This window comes from Scyliorhinus canicula, chromosome 6 (genome assembly GCF_902713615.1).
Source record: "Scyliorhinus canicula chromosome 6, sScyCan1.1, whole genome shotgun sequence".
In the NCBI taxonomy this organism is placed as follows: domain Eukaryota; kingdom Metazoa; phylum Chordata; class Chondrichthyes; order Carcharhiniformes; family Scyliorhinidae; genus Scyliorhinus; species Scyliorhinus canicula.
In genome coordinates this window covers 138129322-138152757 of record NC_052151.1, presented here as the reverse complement: position 1 = coordinate 138152757, position 23436 = coordinate 138129322, and the positions used below count along the sequence as shown (strand labels likewise).

Below are 23436 nucleotides of genomic sequence, written 5' to 3'. Positions count from 1 at the left end.
GAAAAGAGGATGGCGGATGGAGGAGGGAAAGTGGGGAGGAGCAAGGTAGGTGAGAAGAATAAAAGATTGAAAGGAAAGGTGAAGTCAGAATGGACAATGGGAATGTACAAGGAGTGCAAATGTATGTGGGCAGAGAAAAGGGATGGAGAGGAGAAGAAGGCAGTCCAAAGAAAGGGATAAAAGGAGGGGAACAGAAGGAGAGGAGGAGGTCGGGGAGAAGGGGGATGAAAGAGGAGACGGGGATGGGGGGGGGGGGGAAGAAGAGCAGAGAATGGAAGGTATGGGCTGGAGGGGAAAGAAAAGAGAGGAAAGAATGGAGTGGAAGGCTGTGTGCCCCATGATCTGGGTAAAAATTGTGGGCAGGAATTGGGGGAAGGCAACTACTTAGCAAACAGAATCCCTACTATCGGAGGAGATTACTTTTGGTGGGGTGAATATATATTGTTGGTAAATTAAATCACAGTAATAATAGAATGACATTTTGAAATTGTCAATTTTGTGAAAAGGTTAAAATGTTCCAGCCATTCACATCTGGTATTCGGAACAAGTTGATGCAAAGTCACCCAGTTGTCAGTATATGGAAATTTATCCATGTGATTAATTGGCAAGTTACAGATTTCTGTGACTGAAAAGTGTAACAACGGGCTGGATGTGGAAAACCCTATTAGACCGAGTCTCCTGCTGGTATAATAAGGAGGTGCAAATGCAAAGTGGGGCGGATAAAAGTAACATAAATTTTCATAGGCTGATGACAGGTAAGAAGATTCACATGTTTTAATAATACAATGTATACAAAGTTTGAAATGAGTAACTGCATGCAATAAATGCTATCTTTAAATCAATTGTGAACTGCTTTTTATCTGATATATAATTTAACCCCATGCAATGAGTTATTAATGAACACTTTCTAGCTCATTACTTGGATCAATAAATCGGTGCTTATTACTCAAACAGTAAAAAATCTGCAAGTTTTCTTGAAATTAGTCTTGTACAAACATAGTAGGCAGTCCTGGCGCCTGCAGAGCTCGAAACGATCCCACTATCTATTGGCACTGTGCCCCGGTTGGGATCCCCCCGCCCCCCGAAGCCCCACTCAGTGTAATTTCCTGCACTGAGCAGCTCTGACGAGTGAAGTTCCTCAATGCAGGATGAGATTGGGATGCCGTTTGTACGACCCCCCACCCTCGACACAACCCTCGGACCCCGCCCAGCACCCCAATTCACCTGTTGGGGGGGTTCTCTGGGGCCCCCACACCCCACCTCACATGACAGGCACTCACAGGACCGAACCCCGGTGCGGGTAAAATGCTAGCCTGGGACCCTGGTAGAGCCTCTGCCAGCATGGCCAAGAAGCCAGAGTGGCACTAGCAGTGCCAGGGTGCCATCCTGCCTGGAGGTCGACCACCCGGAGCTTCCGATCGCCTGGGAGAATCCCCCCCAGGTACCGTTCCGCCTGATTTCCTATTTGTGGGGACCAGTATTGAACATCGCCCAGCTGGGGTCTCCTCATCAAGGCCGGTGGATGCTGGGTGGCCATTAGATCTGGCGCGAGCTAAGTGGTTTCTTTAACTCATTTAGCCATGCGATGTCTTGTGAGACTTTGTCAGATCTCGCGAGGCGCTGTGGCCATCGGGAATCCCGAGGGTGGGCTCTCCCAGGATCTTTCCCCCAGTTCTGGGGGCAATAGCCGGTAGATTGCACCTCGTATCTTCATCATATACATATACATCAGGGTATTCTCTGCGGGAGTCACTGTCATGGGCCCCAGCACCTCCTCCTCCCTCGAGTTGCGCGATTGCCCCTGGGCTACTCCTTGGGTCGGGATGCAGCTAGAGTCCGGGAGGCCCACGCCCATCTTGACCAGGGTCGCCATGCTTGCGGCCATGCCGCACAGGGATTGAGCCACGTCACTCAGTGACCATACCATATTCCTATGGGACTGACTCAGCCAACGCCAGGCCAATGCTCATGACGCCCGCAGCAATGACGGGTTGTGACTGAGCCATGCTCTGGAGCACCACTGCAATGGTCAGGAGGCTGCCTGTGAAATAGCTGCCCTGTCCTGTGCATCAGCCACCAGCTGCACAGGGTGTCTGAGGCCTTGAACATATTGGCCCATGGCTGAACGTTTTGCACCCAAAGCCTCCACCGTGGATGCCGTCTGTGTGGTGTTGGCCTGGGTGGTACGCATGGTCAGCACAGCCTCCTGCCCCTACAGGTGGTTGGACCCCTCCAGCTGCACCTGCAGGCGCTGGATGGCTGCTGACACCCTCTCATGTGGTTCCTGGCTCTGTACCTGCATCTCCAACATTGATGGGACCAACCTTTCCAGAAGAGCAAGACGTGTCTGGACAGCAGCTAGTCCCTGGGACAGGACCACACTCCGGCGGTCCATGCCCTCGGAGGTTTCTACCTCCACCTGGTGTACCGTTGCATGTGTGTGGTGCACACCAGATAGTGCCCCGGGAGCCTCTTCAGTATAGTGCCCCTGGGATGGTGGAGGGTGCCAGTGCCGAAAGGTCAGTGTTGCCCCCAGACATGTGGGGTGCTGCAGGGGTGGGGGTCGCGGGTCACCAGCAGATCCCGACTCGTCACCAGGTGAACCGTGAGTTGAGTTCCATATCTCGTTCGTACGAGGGCATCTTTCAGCGTCTGTACATGTCCGTTACGCTCCTCCTCATCTGAGCAGATCATGTGTATATGGAGGGCTTGTTCATAGCAGATGGCTTCTTTAATGTGTTTAGGGTGGAAGCTGGAGAAGTGGAGCATCGTGAGGTTATCCATGGGTTTGCGGTAAAGCGAAGTGCTGAGGTGACCGTCCTTGATGGAGAGGAGTGTGTCCAAGAATGCAACGGATTTTGGAGAGTAGTCCATGCTGAGTCTGATGGTGGGATGGAACTTATTGATGTCATCGTGTAGTCGTTTCAGTGATTCTTCGCCATGGGTCCAAAGGGAAAAAATGTAATCGATGTATCTGGTTTATAACGTCTGTTGAAGGTCCTGTGCATGAGGAGGTCTTGTTCAAACTTGTGAATGAAGATGTTGGCTTATTGAGGTTCATTGTTTTGCATCTTTGACTTTGCCTATATATATGTTTCTGGAACATACCTCTTCATTAACCTGAGGAAGGAGCAGTGCTCCGAAAACTAGTGTTTGAAACAAACCTGTTGGACTTTAAACTGGTGTTGTAAGACTTCTTACTGTGTTCACCCCAGTCCAACGCCGGCATCTCCACATCATAGAAATCATAAAGACAGTGAAAATAAAGCACACAAACAGAAATTCGCTTCTGAAATTAAGCAAATTATGCTCTGGTCAGGCAAAACGAAAAAGGTAGCTTTCTCTGAAGCTGGCTGTGGCGTATCCAATCAGTCATACATCATTCTGATAGGCTCCAACTTCATCTATGCTTCAACTTCCTCTACCCCAAATAAACAAAAATACTGAGAGTCTGATGAGTGCTTTGTCCAATAGTAAACTGGGTTTGCGAACAGTCTGATTAAAACATTTTTTTTTTTATAAATGTAGCTTATTGAAGCATAAATGCAAAACATCAAAGAATGGTGCAATGCATCTCAATCTACCACTCTTTGGAGTAGCCAATATAGGTACGGGCTTTTAGGAATCACTTAGAATTTCTATAAATGAGAAAGCCGGATGCAAAATCTCCACAAGATCACTTTAACAGATCACTTAATGGCTGTCCAAAAGCATCTTTAACTGTCTTACCGTTTTCGGCATAGAAGGAGTATAGATATAGTCAGGCATAGCAAAAGGAAGTAGGCGGAAGAGAAAGAAACATACTCTAGAAAGTAAAATTGTTTTTATTGAAGTTTTACCAAATTTGCATAGAAAAAATGGCTACATATCTAAACTATTTATTTACAGACCTTTATTACACTAATTATGGATCACTGTTATCTCAGGAAGTCATAGGCTTGTAAATATTTCGTAGTAAACTGTGACTTGTGCTAAATTAGCTAGATTAGGCCAACATTTGGGATGCTGCACACAACACAAGTGCTACACTTGGTTGCTAACCAGTTACTCTTACGTCAAACTGAATGGACATGTGAGTTTGTGAGAGAAAAAAAGAGGGAATAAAGAAGGATTTGAATAAACAACACCTTTCATGACAACAGGATATCACAACACACTTTACAGCTAATGAAGGACTTTGAAGTGTAGTCACTGTTGTAATGTAGGAAACATGACTTCTAATGTGGGCATCGATGGAGTGTTAGTTCATGTGAATGATAGTCACTTGGGCAGGGCATTGCAGGACTCGAACAGATGGCAGGCAGCCCAATCAGAGAGCCAGCAGATCGGAAGTCTCAACTGTGCTCAAGAAGGCAAAGCCCTCACAGAGGTAAGTACAGATTAAAATTCAGGCTGGCGGAGGGAAGAAAGCATCACCGATCTCATGAAGAAACATTTCAGGGGGGTTGTTGGGACCATAGGGACTGAGTACCTTGCAAAGAGTTCTCCCATGGAGCTTCCAGGTAAAATGCTTCCCCTAAGGTGCCACCTCGAAGAAGCTGGTGGCCTCCCCACACAGAACGGAGAGAGGCTGCACCACTGTCTGCGGAACATATTGGGTCGCCAATCTGTCTAGCAGCCACCACTCTGGGAACCTCCCTGGTGGAGGGACTGCGTGAAAGATGTCCCAATGGTGCTCCTTGCTATTATACCATCCTCACTCCTGCACCCCAGGATGGTGGTGGTGGGCAGTGAGGGGTGTGGTAAACCCAACCCAATACCTTTTGATTCACTGATTTGTTCCACTAGTAGGGAATACTCACCAAACAACTGATTATACCCCACAGCAATAAAACTTCAAAACATCAAGTAAACATTAATTAATTTACTTACTGGACCAAGATACTAAAGGGAGACACTGATGGGGGGAATCTTTAAAGCAGCATGTAGAAAGCCATTTTACAGTGATTGCAAGCAAGGAGAAATATCAATTTCAGATGTTAAGGCTTTGTAAAAAAAATAAAATATATATATATATATATATATAATTGGTTAGAGAAAAGTTAACTGTTTTTATAATTCAAGTGATATATACCTGTGTTCGGTTCGTTGGATCCTTCTTAATCCATTTAATTACAGCTTCGTACACAAGTTCTTCAGCCTTCGTGTTCAAGTTATCATTGGAGAGAAAGGCAATAAGATCATCCTTTGAGACATTCAGAACCTCGTCTTGGGTTGTTACTTCTGGAAAGTTTTGCAGTGCATAGGCTTTTGCCATGTTGTGTAGTTCATTACAATGCATTGCCTCCGCCATAGCTAGTATCCCTAAGCAGTTGGTAGCTGTTAGTTGTTTCTCTGAAAGAAAAATAAACCATACATGAAAGGATGTGAGAACCAGCTGTCAACTTAAAAGACTTTTCCCTAGCTGTGCAATTAGCATTCGTTAGCATATTCCTCACATTATTTATAATGTTTTTAGTTCCAAAGCTTCTATCCCTTGGCATAGGAGCTCTTCCGAGTCTATCTAATGCAACAATGAGGAATTTCCAATAATGCACAGACATACCTATATACTTTTAGATTCGGCCCCGACTGATCATGTTATGAGGGCATAGAACATTACTTATTTTGATCCCCTGCTTTCTTTTGCTAATGGGTTTACTTCCTGAAGACGGCAACACAATATTTATTTATTTACTCTTAATGGTAGCAATTATCTCCAAGAGAAAATATCTTTAATTTTAAACACTCCAAAATCAGTTCCTTGTGTCAATTTCCTCAACAATATTATATAAAGGAACACAAGGGTGCTACCTGCAAAGATTAAACCTCAGTTATTTAGTGTGGATTACAGTGAAGAAATCTACACTTTGGTGACATCAGCCATCGGGTCTTAAGAAGCAAGAGGTTATGGCTTTGTCACCAGTGTGTTCAGTACAGTTTTATGTAGCTGTTTCAATATTATTAGTAAATTGTTACTTAAACATTCTCATTCTTGAATTTTATTATGATTTGTGATTATGAGCAACACCAGGTCAATAGATTTACCAATCTTGGCTCAAATAACTGAACCACGATACCACTCACAAAACTAAATGAATTATGGGCACGATCCACCATCCGTGTTGCGCTCTTGCTCAAGTGCGGTCGGTGAATGCCAGGAGAGGCCTCACATGGGTTTCCTGTCAGCCTTCATGTCTCCTAGGATCTACCCAAGTCCCGTGAGGCGTCGGAGGTTTTAAACCGACATCGCCGAGCTAAACCGGGATCTACCAGCCTCCCGGGATTTACAGGCCTCCCCACCGATGGCAGAGCCAAACGCCATTCAACACAAATGTTGGTTTATTGAAAAGTTTGAGCTGAGCAGAAATCCGATGATGGCAGCCGCTTGTCGGAAATATGTTTCAGATCTTTAATCAGATCTGTTTTAACATAAGGTTGTTGGCCTGAAACATGAACTCTTTCTCTCTCCACAGATGCTGCCAGACCTGCGGAGTTTTTCCAGCATCTGTTTTTATTTCAGATTTGCACCATCCACATGATTTTTGCTTCAATATTATTAGGTAATTTGGCTATTTGAGTGCAGATTAAGTGAAAGAACTGTTGTAAAACTAGGCGACCAGAAGTTTAATAGACTTTTTCATTCTGCAGTGAGTTTGTTTCTTCTCTTCCTGTGGGAAAATGCAGGCTTTCACTCAGAAACCATCCTGCCGAGCATGCTTGAAATCAAAAGGCTATTTCATGGGGAACGAAATTACTTCATTTGTGCAGCATTTTGTAGTAGTCTCAAGAGAAGCCCTTGAATGACATACTGTTTGGGATTATGGCCCTTTGTAAGAGTTCATCAGGATAACCTTAAATTCTTTGTATCCCACAGTGATGTTAGGAGACTGGGGTCCCGTGTGGAATTTTAATGTCACTATTTATATATTGATAGTAACAATTTCCATATTTTTAAACAATTACAGGTATTAATCAAGATCATTTAAAGTAGAAACAAATTTCAATTACGTAGCAGAAAGCCAAAGTAACAACTCTACCAAGTTGTTAATAAGCATGAATCAATCATTAGACTGATGCCAAAGTGATCATAGAATCATAGAATTTACAGTGCAGAAGGAGGCCATTTGGCCCATTGAGTCTGCACCGGCTCTTGGAAAGAGCACCTCACTTAAGAACACACCTCCCAATCCCCGTAAACCAGAAACCGCAATTTAGCTAATGGCAATTTAGCGTGGGCAACCCACCTAACCTGTGGGAGGAAACTGGAGCACCCGGAGGAAACCCACGCAAACACGGGGAGAATGTGCCGACTCCGCACAGACAGTGACCCAAGTCGGGAATGGAACCTAGGACCCTGGAGCTGTGAAGCAACTGTGCTAACCACTATGCTACCCATTGCACTTTGCAAACTACTCTCAGTATTACTGAGCATGTATTGGATAATAATCAAGGATGAGGGGCGGGAATTGCCGGGGGGGGGGGGGGGGGGGGGGTGTGGAGGGACTTGAATTCCGCTCCGATGCTGGCTGCCGAAATCTCCGGCGCCGGTTTTCGGGCGAGGGCGTGGAACACGACGCGCTGGTCGAGGACCATTGCCAGCAGCCCCTCCCCGGCAATTCTCCGGGCCCCGATGGGCCGAGTGACCGCCCGTTTACGGCCAGTGCCGCCGGCATGAGTCAAAAGTCATTGTTTAGCAACCGTGGGCCCTTTTAAAGTAGAAAATCTTTTTGAGATTAGCTTTAGATGAATTAAATGGCAGTTGGTTCTTCATGTTAGAGAGGAAACATCTCTCTCAGCTTTGCTATAAGAAAAGCCATGCCATGGAGCAATGGTTAAGAAAACAAGTGCAGAGAGCTAAAGTTCAAGATAGTTAAGGAAACTAATGAAATGAAGAGAGGTTTCCAAGAAGCCTAAGGTTCTAAGTTCTAGTGCCGATAACTGTTCAGTATAGACAGGCAGTTTTGAGAAGACAACTGATACATCAGAAAGATATTTACAGTGATTTTCAGATTTATGTGATATTACTACAGTTTGGAAGACATTATTTAATAATAATCTTTATTGTCATAAATTGGCTTACATTAACACTGCAATGAATTTACTGTGAAAAGCCCCGAGTCGCCACATTCCGGCGCCTGTTCGGGTCCAGCGGGAGAATTCAGAATGTCCAAATTATCTAAAAGCACATCTTTCGGGACTTGTGGGAGGAAACCAGAGCACCCGGAGGAAACCCCCGCAGACACGGAGAGAATGTGCAGACTCCACACAGACAGTGACCCAAGCCAGGAATGGAACCTGGGACCCTGGCGCTGTGAATTTGTCGTGCTAACCACTATCGTACTGTGCTGCCCAAAATAACGAATATTTGAAATAATTGTGAAAATTGGTGGCTGGATCTCTGATTGTGTAACAGGCTTTAAGACAAAAGTAAAGAGAAGTAAAAGAGTGTTGTGTCAGTGTCAACTTTTCATGTTTAATAAATATTTTTCTTTTGTTGCTAAAACTAATGAGCAGTTCTATGCTTGTTCTTTCACATTTTCTAAAAAGAGTGAGTTGTAGTCATTAAATTTGGTTTTCAGGAGAAAGTGAGCTGAGGCAAGGACAAAATTTGGCAATATTACTGAGGTGGGGGCAGATTGTCTTGCTAATCGTGCGATTAGGTGACAAGAAGCTCATCTTGGCATCAAATATGACACTAAGGTTGCAAGGATTTTGATATTTTGTTGCCCACTGTTGTTACTTACGATGTGGAGATACCGGCATTGGACTGGGGTGAGCACAGTAAGAAGTCTGACAACACCAGGTTAAAGTCCAACAGGTTTGTTTCGAATCACTAGCTTTCGGTAGCTTTCACTACCTTGCACTTCTCCAGATTGACAGTACTTCCGCCCACCTGACCAGTCCATTGATATCTTTCCGCAGTCAACAGCTTTCTTTTTCCCTATCAGCCTTATGGGTGATTTTCAGTTAATCTGCAAACTCCTTAGTCATGCTGTTTACATTTAAGTTTAAATTGTTGATAAACAAACAGCAGGAATCTGAATCCTGTGGAATCCCACTGGGAACAGACTTCCAGTCACAAAATTCTTGTTGACCAAAAATCTTTGCTTCCTGCCATTGAGCCAATTTTAGATCCACTGTGCCACTTTCCCATGGATGACTTTAATTTTCAAACCTGTTTTCTGTGCTGGACCATGGCAAAAGCAATGCTAAAATCCATGTTGACTACGTTAAACACATTGCCCTCACCAGCCCACCTTGAATAGTCCAATCAAACTAGTCAGATGAAAACACCTGGTGACAAATCCAGGCCAACACTTTGTGATTAAGCGGTGTCCTTGTCTTTGACAATTCATACTGGGTGGGATTCTCTGGTTCCCCAACCATTCGCTGGCGGTGATTATTAATGGGATTTCCCATTTAATCCACCCCATGCAGCCGGGAAACCTGCGGGCAGGAGTACGCTGCCGCCGGGAAAGTGATTCGGAACAGCTGGAGAATTACCGCCACTGTTTCTCAGAAATTGTTCCAGTAATTTGACCACCACCAAGATTAGTCAGACTGAAATGTACTCGGGCTGTGCCTTTGCCCCTCGTTAAAGACAGTAACATACAACCATTAATATCAGGAACAGAAGTCGGCCATTTGGCTCCTTGAGTCTGCTCCACAAAATCATGGCTGATTGTGGTCTCAACTCCAATTTCCTGCCTACCCACTATACCCTTTGACTCCCTTGTCAGTCAAGAATCTATCTACTTCATTCTTAAGATTATCCGATGGCCCAACTGCACCACTCTCTGGGGAAGAGAGTTCCACAAAAGCATGACCCGAGAGAAAAACATTTCTGAGAGAAATACATTTCTCCTCATCTCTAGCTTAAATGGGAGACCCCCCCCCCCCTTATTTTCAAACTATTTTAAATGAATTATCTAAACTGGGTCCCCTAGCTCTAACCTCTCCCACAATTTTCTGCATCTACAACAATATCAGCAGTTCTCCGGCACCATTCTTGGAGCCAAAAATAATCAGAAATAATAATAATAATAATCACTTATTGTCACAAGTAGGCTTCAATGAAGTTACTGTGAAAAGCTCCTCGTCACCACATTCCAGTGCCTGTTCGAGGAGGCCGATGCGGGACTTGAACCCGCGCCGCCGGCCTTGTTCTGCATTACAAGCCATCTGTTTAGCCCACTGTGCTAAACCAGCCCCACCACCAGAAACCACTAGAAAATAATGGTCAGAACTTCTGTTAATTCTTGCCCAGCTGGATTACCACCCTGGGATACATTTCGTCCAGGCCTAATGATCTCAAATGATTTTAAAGGTGCCTAACACCCAAACAATTCCTCCCTCGACATTTATATACCATCCAATATTTCACACTCCTCCTCTTGAGCTACAATATTCTCTTTGTCCCTCTCTTTTGTAAAAACAGGTGTAAAGTATTCATTAAGAACCTGGCCAAGGCCCTCACCTTGCACAAGATGTATTTTTCTTCTTTAATTGGTCATACTCTCTCCATAGTTAGCCCCTTGCTTTTCAGTTACTTATAAAAAAATCTTTAGGTTTTCCTTGATTTTACTTGCCAATATTTTCTCATGCCTGTCTAATCTTCCCCAACTCCCTTTTTAATTTCACCTCTGCACATTCTATACTCGTCTACCTTTTCATCAGTATTTAGTTTTTGGCATTCAACATAAAGTTCCTTTTCCAATTCTGTATGCTCTTTGACATCCAGGGGCAACTTTTTTTTGTGGGAACATATTTGTTCTGAACGCTTATTAGCTCATCCTTGAATGCTTCCCACTTTTCTGACATTGATTTAACTTCATGTAGCTGCTTCGAGTCCACTTTTCCTAAATCACTCCTCAGCTCAGTAAAATTGGTCTTTCCCCAGTTTAAAACATCTATTCTCGGTCTACCTTTATCCTCGTCTATACCTCTTGAGGATTTTGCAACCTTACTTTAGGGGAACTGCAGTACTTCCGCCCAACTGCACATGTGTGCACTTTGGTATCTTCAGCAGACTATAGTGCTTGTCGGAGATGATTCGGAGAAGTGGGAGTTTCTACTTGCTCGATATCCATATACTTCCAGCAGATCTCTAAAGCAGGAACTTGGGCCCATATTCTTCTCTCTAAATCAAGCATGCAGAGGCTAATTATAGTAATTGAAATCTGGAAAACTCTCGCTACCAAGGAGAAATGGTTGAGACTAAGTTTCAAAGCTACCATTAATAGATTAAGGGTTACAGGGTTACAGAAAAACGGTGAGTAGATGGAATTCCGATACAGATCAGCCATGATCTAACTGAATGAATGGCAGGAATTGATAGCCTAATGCTTTGTTACAGAAACATTGGAACACAGCAATTCGGAGCAGAAGTAGGGAATTCAGCCCTTCGAGCCTGCTTCGCCATTCAATAGATCATGGCCGAACTCTGCCTGGTCTCAAATCCACCTCCCTGCCTGTTCCTCATATCCCTTTAACTCATTTTTAAAATCAGAAATATTTCGATCTCCTTCTTGAAACCATTTAATGACTCAGATTGCCCTGCACAATGGGGCAGCGAGTTCCACAAATTCACCACCCTCTGCGAGAAGTAGTTCCTCCTCATCTCAGTTCTAAATCTACGGACTCTCAACTTAGATCTGTGACTCCTCGTTCTGGATGCCCCATGAAGGGAACATTTGGTCTACGTTTACTTTATCAATCCCTCTTAGTATTTTATACACTTTGATCAGATCCCCTCTCATTCTTTTAAACTCCACTGAGTATAAGCCCAAACTGTTCAATCTCTCCTCATACGTCAACCCTTTCACCCCCAGAATCAATCTGGTGAACCAATGTAGTACCCCTATCAAAGGTGGGGGTAAACATTATTCAACCTGAACATCTGATGTGGACCTGCAAATGTCTTCATTAGTGTGGTTCAGTTATTGCCCAAACTAATTGAGCCACAGCGATCACATAAAATTTTTGCACATTTTGCAGATAAATAAATTATTGCAGCATACATTTATTGATATGTGTATGGTTAATTTACTTACCTAAAAATGAAACACAAACTTTGCAGAAAGTTCGGAACTGGAATTTACTGGCAGCTTCCAGTAGTGTTTTTGCATTTCCAGAATTGATGATGAGTGAACCAGTATAAACAAACTCCAGAAGCATTTCCAGTACATCTGCATTAATGTTTGAAATTGTCAGCTCCAGCTTCTCTCCATTCTTGTTGTCCTTTGAAGCCCTAACAACAGCAGGCAATAAATTAAAAGTTAGATCCAAACCTTATTATTTTCAAACTTCAACGACAAGGTGGCTCCATTTATCACTCCACATACTTTGCACTAAAATGTTCTACTATGAGCTGAAAGAGAAAGAGTAAGCAATGCCCAGTGCAAAAAAAACATCGTGCAAAAGAGTTATTAAAAACAGAATGAGCCAACTTAAGGATGAAAGATGCAATAATTGCTCATAAACAAAAAGCACAGCCCTAATGACACAGACTTGTAAACTGGGGAATTTGAATAGACAAAATGGTTAAAGCAGAAAGGTGGGGAAAAGGCCTAATTCTGCCACAGGAAGCCAGCAGCCATCCTTTAGGAGTTCCATGACTGTGGCCTAGGCTGTCTGTTAAACAGGTGTTCCCCTGTATAAAGCAGAACACTTGAGGTTTCAAATAGTCCTGTATCTTAAATATATATCTTGTCATGTTAATTAAGGAAGACAAACTTTGACACCATACATACTTCAAAAGGATCTGTAAATAAAATGATTAACCCTGTTAAAATAATGAAAAGTAGAATCAGCTTACTTGAAGAAAAATGTGGTGTTAAGTGTCAATGTGCAACACATGAGCAGCCTTTCAATAATCCATCATTATTTAATTTGTAAAACTAGTTCTACATTTTCCAACTACAACTATTCAATAATGTTTTGTTTTCAATTCTAATGGAAATGGTCTCCCAACTTTCACTTCTCCAACAATATTTTTGTGTACACCGAACTACTGAAGAGTGTTAGCTGATTTTAGTATTATATTGAGATATACGCAGCAATGCCTAGATGAAGCAGGCAATGGCTCCATGTATATGAATGACATAAATATTTGGGACACCATCTCCAATATGCGCAATTACCATTTTCGTACTATATCTGTATTTTAATTATCATAGAATTTACAGTGCGGAAGGAGGCCATTTGGCCCATCGAGTCTGCACGAAATAAATGTGGAAATTATCCCAGCTTCTAATTTCTAAACATTATAAAACATCTTGTAAATTTAAAACAGATTTGAGTGCAGATAGAATTTATTGGCTGTAAATTCCAAACATTTCTCTAATTGCAACTATGTGACCCAGAAGGTAACCTTGATTCTCCATTGTGAATCTGCCCCGCTACCACTGCTAGTGAGGACGGAGAATATGGCGCTCAGCCAAATCTCTCATTCACTGCAGAGGGACCAGAGAATCCCACTGCCGTGAATGGACAGAGAATCCGGCCCATACCAGCTAAAACAACATCCTTGCATTACTCCATGCTGCCAATATGGGATAATGGCATTGTTTAGAATGAAAAATAAAAATTCTCTTCAACAAACCTCATCCTAGACATAATTAAGTGATATATTAGAGGATGGAATGGTTTAGAGAAATACCAGGGAGTGTGCTATTCCTGTCCTGCTGCTGCATCATCCAGACTTCCAGCTCTGGTTCATTTAAACAGCCTTTGAAACTACCCAGCACCAGCACAATTCTGGCATAGCCATACACTTTGGTATGGCTACATTTTACAGAGTGGGAGGGGGAGGGGGACGGGACATTTTTGGAGTAGTGCAAATCTTAACTCTTCCACTTGGGAGTCCCTGTTGATGTTCAGCAGGTCCTGGAAACAAGCTATAACATTTTGGGTGCCCCATGGAAAAGAGGAAGCAGGCTGGGAACAGCTCTTCCCAACTCTATTAGAATCACTCTATCACGTCTGTACCATTACAGCGGCAAGACATGCTCCACCATAAGGAATACCCTGATAACCAGAGGACAATGTGAAGAGTGTACATACCCAATGATCCGAATCTCCGCCTTTTATTCTTAACTACTGCATCTTGGAATCTGTGTTCCACGTTCCAATAATTTAAAAAAAAAATTACAGGATGCGGGCATCGCTGGCTGGACCAGCATTTGTTGCCTAATTTCCTGCGAGAAATTGGTGGTGAGCTGCCTTTTGAATCGCTGCAATCCATGTGGTGTAGGTACACCCCCACAGTGCTGTTAGGGAAGGAGTTCCAGGATTTTGACTCAGCGACAGTGAAGGAACCGCAAAATAGTTTCAAGTCAGGATGGTGAATGACTTAGGGGAAACTTCCAGGTGGTGGTGTTCCCACACAAGTGCAGCCTGTGCCTTTCTATGTGGCAGAGGTTGTGGGTTTGAAAGCATTAAGGTGAGTTGCTGAAGTGCATCTTGTAGATGGTACACACTTTAACCACTGTGCATTAGTGGTGAAGGGAATTAACGTTTACGGTGGTGGATGGGGTGCTTTGTCCTGGATGTTGTCGAGCTTCTCGAGTATTGTTGGCTGTGGAGAGTACTTCATCGCACTCCTGTTTTGTGCCTTGTAGAAGCAAATCGGTCTTAATTTTGGAAGGCATTTTTCCTTTATGAATCAAGTAATCGCTGTGGATCTGGATTCACCTGTAGGCCAGACCAGGTAATCATCAGACTTCTATTTCCAGATATTTATTGAATTCAAATGTCACAATCTGCCATGGTGGAATTTGATCCCGGGTCCCCCGAGCATTGTCTTGGGTCTCTGGATTACTAGTCCAGTGACAATGCCACAATTCACACTCCTCCCTGTTTGTTGACCTACTTTGGCTTCCTATTAAGTTAAGTATTTATTTTAAGATTCTCATCGTCATTTTCAAATCCCTCCTCAACCTTCCTGCCCCCAGCTTTGCAATCCCTTCCAGCCCTTCAATCTGCCAAGTTACCTGCGTTCTTTTGATTCTAGCTCACCATTGGGACTGTACCTTTAGCTTCCACAGCACTATGCTCTGGTATTCCCTCCCTAAACCTCTCAGTTTCACTCCATATCTTTCCACCTTTAAGACTTTTCTTACAACCTACTGCTTCAACTAAGCTTTTGGTCATTTACCCTATTACCTCCTTATGTGGTCTGGCATTAAATTTTGTTTGATAGTCCCCTGTAAAATATCTCGGAACATTGACTACGTTAAAGATGCTATCTAACCACAAGTTGTTGTTGGATAAGAAAACGACTGAAGTTTCTCCTCTTAAATTCAATTCACTCCTCTCCAGCAACATAAATGGCAACAGCATCGTACTTACTGCTGCCTTGTTTAAGATTCACTAGCTGGATACAGCCAAGGGGTCAAACTGGGACTATGAAGCTTGTCAAATGAAGTGATTTCTAAGAAATTCTTACACCTAGACCAGACACTGATACATAACCTTTAGAAATAAAAATCATGCAATACATAAGCAAATAGTCTTAGGATCTACACAGAAACTGCACAATCCAAATCTCAAATTGTAGAAAAGTTAAATAAAAAGCCGTTTAGAATTTAGGGCTTTGCATCTTAGCATCTCTGATAACGCAAAGATTAAGGCCAATATTTTAGATTTCTTAATCCAAGCTAATTAGGAAGAAAGACGACTTACATTCATTTGTGTCTTCCTTAAACTCAGGATGTCCCAAAGCGCTTTATAGTCAATGAAGTGCAAATTGATTATTCAATTAGAAACATTAAAGCCACAAATATCTTCCTTACACAGTGACTTGGTTAACAGGTAGAATGAAAATAAAGCATGTAATAAGTTATTGATTATACATTAAAAATATGCCCAAATATTTATGTTTTCCCAGCAATTGATAGAATATAATCCAGAAATGATCATGAACAGTATGAATGTTTGAATACAGGACATGTAGTTTCATCAAGTTTCTCACTCTGATATTTTAGTGGAATTTTTAACTTGTTCATTTTAAATGGATTGATAGCTGGGAAATTTGATAAAAAGCATATATCAAATATTTATATCTTGGCTGCAATATACTTGCCACGTTGTGCCTGAATGGGAGCGCGATGTGGCCGGTGGATGCTGGGAGCGGTTTCCTGATAGACAGTACGCCTCGCGGAATCTAACCAGATACTGCTAGGTATCGCGGTCAGCCTCACCCACCTAAATTGTTTTAAACTAACTGCGGCATGGTTACCCGGGATCTACCGGCCTCCCCAGAAAGACCCCAGTTGTTAGCGATTCAGTACTGGTCCACACAAACATGGTAAGAAGTATTTCAACACCAGGTTAAAGGCCAACGGGTTTGTTTTGAATCAACAACTTTCGGAGCACGGCTCCTTCCTTAGGTCATGACAATGCCACCCTGGCTTTGTCAATATACCCAGATGGCACTACAAAGCTGGCAGAAGCACTGCCAGGGTACCCAGATGACAGGATGGCACTGCCAGGGGTCAGGACCTGAGGGGGGGGGGGGGGGGGAATACCCATTAAAGAAGGGCGGAGAGCAGCTATGAAGCGGGGGAGGGGGGGGGGGGTCAGGACTGGTATGCGGGGCGTCTGAAAGATTGGGGGGGGGTGAATGGTGTTGGCACTGGAAAGGGTGGCCTAAAAGGGGTGTGGGAACGCCTGAAAAGGGGGGCCTTCAGTGACCACATATAAGGGTGTCATCAATTGGGGGTATGTGGGATAATGCTCATGTGTTTGGGGTTGACATTGCACATGGGTGGGCGGAGTGGGGAATCCACAAGGTCACTTAGAGATCAGGGCATCCTTTCAAAATGGTGGCCCAATCTCTGAGGAACTGATCTGGCTAGCGAATTCAGCTTACTCAGTGATAAAAATAATTTCAGGTGTAGGCTAGTGTGATGAGGAACTCCCAAGGGCCTAAAAAGTGACTCTGGGTGAGATCTACTAGCTGCAATTCCCCTTCTGGGATCTACCTGGGTCGCCATGCCTTGCATGAGATTGCGATATGAATCCCGCCCATTGTGAGCAGGATCACATCTGGCAAATCTGCACCCGAGTGTGAGACAGCTGTCCTCACTCTAATACGCATTCCCGAGATCTAACCAAGGTGTGGGATCTAATCCCTCGCCTTGGAGACCTCGTGCGAGTATCGTTCAGTGCTGGTCTCCACAAATGGGAGCCAGATGGAAAGACACTCATGGGGGTCTCCCAGGGGGTTGAAGGCCTACAGGTGCTTGCTTTTTGGGCAGCCTGCCTACCAGCTTGGCAATGCCAGGGTGCCCACATGCAACTGTCAGCTGGCAGGGGCACTGCCAAGGTGCCAAGTTGACATCTTTTGCAGAATGGGGCGGGCCCAAGAACGTCTGGTGCGGAGGGGAGCATAGGAAGTAGCCGAGGACCTTATTGGTGGTTGCGTTGGGAGGTCGAGAGATCGGGACGGCATCAGAAAATGGGACTAAGTGTGGCCTTGTCCGCGCGTTCCCTGCTGAGGCCCCTGAACTACCCAAATGGACATTTGATAGCATGGGGTTTCTCAGCACTCCGACCGTCGGGAAATACCCGGCTAATTGCACGTGCTATGGGACTCTGTTCCCATTTGGGTAGATCGCACCCTAAGTGTGGTTAGATAGCGGTGGCGAAATTGCTGACAGACCCGGGGAAAACTCCCAGCAAAACCCACTACAGATGACACTTAGAAACATTTTCATTAGATCACGTCCATTATATTATATATCATATAATCAAATATTTGCTAGTTAATATTTTACACAGTAGTCATCCTATAATCAGGATATTTAACTGCATTGAAAGATTATAACAATACATCTCTAGTAACTGAGAAGCATCAGTAGTGATTAAATTATAATACTTTTCATAACATAAAATCACTGAAATGTATTTCACTAAATGTGAAATATTTATATCTGTATTTAGGTGAGGACAATAGAATTAGGGCTGCTTTAGCTCAGTGGGATAGACAGCTGGTTTGTGATGCAGAACAAGGCCAGCGCCCAGGTTCAATTCCCTTACCAGCTTATGAACAGGTGCCTGAATGTGGAGACTAGAGGCTTTACACAGTAACTTCATACTTGTGACAATAAAAGGTTGTTTTTAAAAATTATTATTTTATTATTATTTTTATTATTGTTATTTTTCATGACTTGGACTGTAAAATTTTATAAAACTCTGATAAATAAAGATTGTAAATGCTCTTTTTTATACGTGTGCACAGCCATCTAGTATGAGAGTGAACACATTTATATTAATTTTGTGAAATTTTTTCCCACTCTCGCCAATCCATCCCTATTAACCTCTTGATCATAAGAAGAGTATTCCAGCAGATAGATATCATTAATATCAATTGCAACAGATACTTATGGTTAACTTGCAATCCTTAAAAAAACTGGAGTATAACTACGTCAAGAATTTATTAATTAAATTTTACATGGATTTCAGGATTCCTGAACAGGGGAAATCTTTGAGGGTGGGATGGGTGTAAAGTTCCAACCGATATTTACATAGAATTTACAGTGCAGAAGGAGGCCATTCGGCCCATCGAGTCTGCACCGGCTCCTGGAAAGAGCACCCCACCCAAAGTTAACACCTCCACCCTATCCCCACAACCCAGCAACCCCACCCAACGCTAAGGGCAATTATGGACACTAAGGGCAATTTAGCATGGCCAATCCACCTAACCTGCACATCTTTGGACTGTGGGAGGAAACCGGAGCACCCAGAGGAAACCCACGCACACACGGGGAGGATGTGCAGACTCCGCACAGACAGTGACCCAAGCCGGAATCGAACCTGGGACCCTGGAGCTGTGAAGCGATTGTGCTATCCACAATGCTACCGTGCTGCCCCTAATCTTGGACTAGAGACTGCAATAATTTTCTGTTATAGCCACCAGGAGTACTGTAGTTATATAGTTTAATAGGAACAGGAGTAGGCCATTCAGACCCCTGTCCTGCTATTCAATAAGATCATGGCTTATATGTGGCCTAGCTTCATGTACCTGTCTTTGGCCCATATATTTGCTGAACAAAAATCTATCTATCACAGATTTAAAATCTGATAACAACATAATGGAGTAGATTACAACTAGTCTCCATTGAATTTCTAATACATCCTCAATTAATGGTAATTTTAACTCGTTGCGTACTGACTAGTCATTCATATTTTCAGATACGACATTTATTAAAAACTGATTACAAAAATCGAATGCCAAGTATTATGGAAGTGCAGAAATATTCAGAATCACAGATTGCTTCGTAGTGAACACTTTCTGAATAAATATATATAAAAATGTATTAATTATTAAAGATTTGTGGTTAAAGCAGATGGAAACAGAAATAGAATTAGTAATGAAGACACCAGGAAGGAAGGAAGGTGGGATCAGTTCAGTTGTGGGAACACTGTGCAATAGGCAAGACATTCATTTGGACGTCTAATAGGTCAACCAAATGACTTGCAGACAAATACAACAATGACTAATCCACATGGAAGGCCATGTTAGAGGATTCCTAGATAGCATAAAAAAAGTAAAACAATGGGAAGAAATGAAAAGCAACAGCTGGATCGACAGACAACGTTGACAATAGTGGTCAATATTCCAATCCTGCAAATAAAGCCCTCGCCTGAATATTGGTTCTTCAACAGATAGGAAAGAAATTGATGGCTCTCTCGTGACACAAAAGTCTACTTCAGTCCTCAGTTACCTGCTGTGTGCAATATATGGCTTTGCTGAATAGCTTTAATGCTTGATCTTACTAAATATGAAAATTAAAAAAAACACTGATTATCCTGCTTATCATTATTGAGTACTTAAAATGTTCACAAAAGCAGATAAATATGTTCAGCCTACATTCACAAATGTTAGTAATTAGAAAGCAGAAACAAATAATTATTCAATTGGATTACTAACATTTACGTTTTTAGCCATAAAAGGTATTTTGTCTTTTGAAAGCACTCTACCCACAACCACACATTTTCAAACATCAGCACCTACAAAATGAAATATTTGATGGTATTCAATATGAGCAATGCAGAATCCATTATAAATTTATATTCTGCATTCAGTTTATTTTCCATTAAACAAGGAGTGACATCCAAGAAGCTGCCCTTAAAATTTATTCTTTGTAGCTTATGTATTTCAGCCAACAGGGGCTGGTTTAGCACAGGGCTAAAGAGCTGGCTTTTAAAGCAGGCCAAGGCAGGTCAGCAGCACGGTTCAATTCCCATACCAGCCTCCCCGAACAGTCGCCGGAATGTGGTGACCAGGGGGTTTTCACAGTAACTTCATTTGAAGCCGACTTGTGACAATAAACGATTTTCGTTTCATATGGGACAAATATGTCATTCATATACTTTTGAAATCGTCTGACTTGTTGGAATAGAGTTCAGAGTATTAGCCTTTTCCGTCATGCAGTTTTTGAAATGCTGATGAGCTGATTTGCACTGCACAAATCGTACAAGCAGCCAAGTGCAATAATACATATTATTTCACTCCCTTGAAGGACTTCTGTGTTAGAAACTTCAATAAGTCACCTTTGTGATAGCTAGCAAAAGCTACAAACCACATGACAAGTACAAACACTGACATGTAAAAACACATGCCTTAATATAACCTCTGTTGTCACTCTTAGTTTATGAAAGGCAATAGTAATTTGGAGTAATACCTGTTGTAACATTATTTTATCCTACCCAATTCAAAACTGATATCAGAGGAAATATTAGAGCAGTTTATTTCAACATTTCATGCATGATGAAGTTTGCCCTTCATATTTCATAACGGCACAAAGGCAGCTCAGTCCGTTGGTCACTGTAATTATAATAGGCTCTCTGAAACACATATTTATTTTCTTCAAATGGAATCCTGGAACTGCTTTTCACTCTTTCCTCTGATGATTATTTTTCTTGCAGTAATGTTTTAAACAGTATTACCCACTTGCTGACATCCTCAGGTTAGCTGCACCACATCAAAGAAAGAAAACGGAGTTGCACTGAAATAGCTTCAACCTTGTGCTGCAAGAGGCAATATGAAGTTTTAAAGATCTTTATTTCCAAATTCACACAACATCCTGTGGACAAAGTATCCTTTGTTTACCATTAGAAAATCAATCTTAATGCATAATTGAAAGCAAGGCAAAGTATTTTGACGCTTCCATGAAAGGTTTGAATCTGCTCAGACTCATGACAGAAAAATGCTGCAAGCAAAATCAGCTAGATGATTGACTAATAAAAAGGGACATAAATAAACGCGAATGTATCTGCTTCTGCTATTCACTGTGCAAAAGAAAGATGTTAAATACTGTACAACAAGAACATTAGTTTTCTAATAGGTTAAACATTAAAAATTATATATAAATAATACTAGTGAATACTATTTTCTCATCCATCTTTCCAGGGCTACTTATTGTACTAACATATCAATCAGGCTATTTACAGGAGAACAGTATGGATAAACGTATTCAAAACCATGGCTCAGTACTTTCTCATATTAATATTCATCATTATCCAGAATTAGGAGCCAGACAAAGGACAGTTTTCTTTTAAAAACTTTGCTTGATGTAACCTTACAGGAGCTAAGCAATCCACCCTGGATCCTGTGGTGTTATGTATTGTTGCATAGGCAGGACCTTAGGTCCAATCGACAGAGCAGAGGAGACTACCTTTGCAAAGAAACAGGTTATTAAAAAGCATGTCATAACAATGAAAAACAAATGAGGGCAATACAATGTATAAGGGGATAAGTATTAAAAAGCGAGTAAGAGAAAGCCAAAAGTTCATTTTTTTAACATTATTGCTCATTCTTTTTTCACCATAGTGAAAAAAATTGACGTGGGCTATTCATGATTTGATTTATGGTCAACCATAAAAATCCAGGCACTTGAGTGCATCTTCTCTGCAAGATAGATCCAAACAATCACTGTTTATTAATGGTGCGGGCGTTGTTTGGTGGTGACCTACAGCTTTACTGAAATGGGTTTTTACTTCCTAAAGCAGTTTTCAGCCTTCGAATTCACTATAAAACTATGTAATCGCAAAAATGCTCTGGTAATATGTTGCTCAGTCATTGAATTATTGAAAATGTAATCTAATTTTAACCGTAATTGTAATTTACATAAATCTTTGTCCGGCTGGAACAGGATTTAAGGGTTTGAGATGTAATGATACAGTGAAATATGATGGTCAGCCTCCAAATGATGTGGGTGTGTGTTACTCCCATCTGTTTTGAAAGAGGCAACCCGGAAAGAAATTTAGTCAGAAAATCTTGCATTGGGCCTTAGGATAGTAAATCTGAGTGCAGAATAATATAGCAGTTTCACAAGCTCAGTGTACAGCCAGCAACGTTCTGTGACTGTTTTGATATTCTAGAAATTAACTATCAATTCACAGCGGGAAAGAAAATCCATATGCTCCTGGAGAATATTGTGACCTCCATGGTGTTGTAATGGATTGAACAAAGAGTGTCATCTTTTGGACATCTCTAAAACATTGAAAACAGGGATATTTTTCCCAAGCGTTCATTGGGTGAACCAAAATAGATTGTAGCTGAATAATGGAACTCGACACAAGCTTCTAATTGAGTAAAAAATGCAATTAAATCTAAACTGTCAGGCTATCACAACTTATGTCACAGAATTCATTATTTTGACGCCACAAGTTAATTTTTGACTTGGTAGTTTACACCTTTGGAGTGGATGATTTTCGAGGCAGCATGGGATTACCTACACTGAGAATAAGAAATAATTACTAAATAGCCTAAGGCACCAAGCTGTCAGCTGAAGAGTCGAGGAAAAAGTAAACCAGAGTCTTCGCATACAAGCTCTAACAAAGTAAAAGCAGTTTTACAGAGAATATAATAATAGCAGATGGACACAGGGAGTCTGGGGCCTGTAACTACATATTAATGATAATAATAAGAATCTTTATTATTGTCACAAGTAGGCTCACATTAATACTGCAATGAAGTTACTGTGAAAATCCCCTAGTCACCAAACTCCGGTGCCTGCTCGGGTATACAGAGGGAGAATTCAGAATAACAATTCACCTAACAAGGATTTCTTTTGGGACTTGTGGGAAGAAACCGAAGCACCTCCTGGACAATATATATTCCCTAGTATTTTATGCTACCCCCAGGGGGTATTCTGGGGAAATAACCTTGCTGTAGGTATCCAATGTTAGGAGATCTTCCGGCACAGTGGGTAGCGCCATTGCATCAGAAGCAACAGGTTCACGTCCCATCCCAGGACTTGAGGGTCAAGAAAGGTGGGTTGGGTTCATAATGCAGCCAAGCAGCTTGATTACCAACTTGCAAATCCTTCCAGCACATGCCAATGGCAGGTAGTAAGAGTAGAAGAGATTCCTGGTCATCCATGTGATGATAGAATGCTGAGGCCTCTAGCAACATTATCTATACATGCGTGTAAAGCTGCATGT

General features: G+C 42.3%; 1 protein-coding gene across 5 annotated transcripts in view; it reads right to left on the bottom strand.

Annotated features, from left to right (window-relative positions):
• Positions 1-23436, bottom strand: part of LOC119967520 (kelch-like protein 29) — a 499347-nt gene that overhangs the window by 110766 nt on the left and 365145 nt on the right. For all 5 annotated transcript variants that reach the window (XM_038800186.1, XM_038800188.1, XM_038800191.1 and 2 more), the window contains 2 exons: positions 12036-12232; positions 5075-5334 (listed from right to left, as the gene is read on the bottom strand). In XM_038800186.1, the coding sequence (XP_038656114.1) occupies positions 5075-5334; positions 12036-12232 (457 nt within the window). The remainder of the gene's footprint in view (positions 1-5074; positions 5335-12035; positions 12233-23436) is intronic.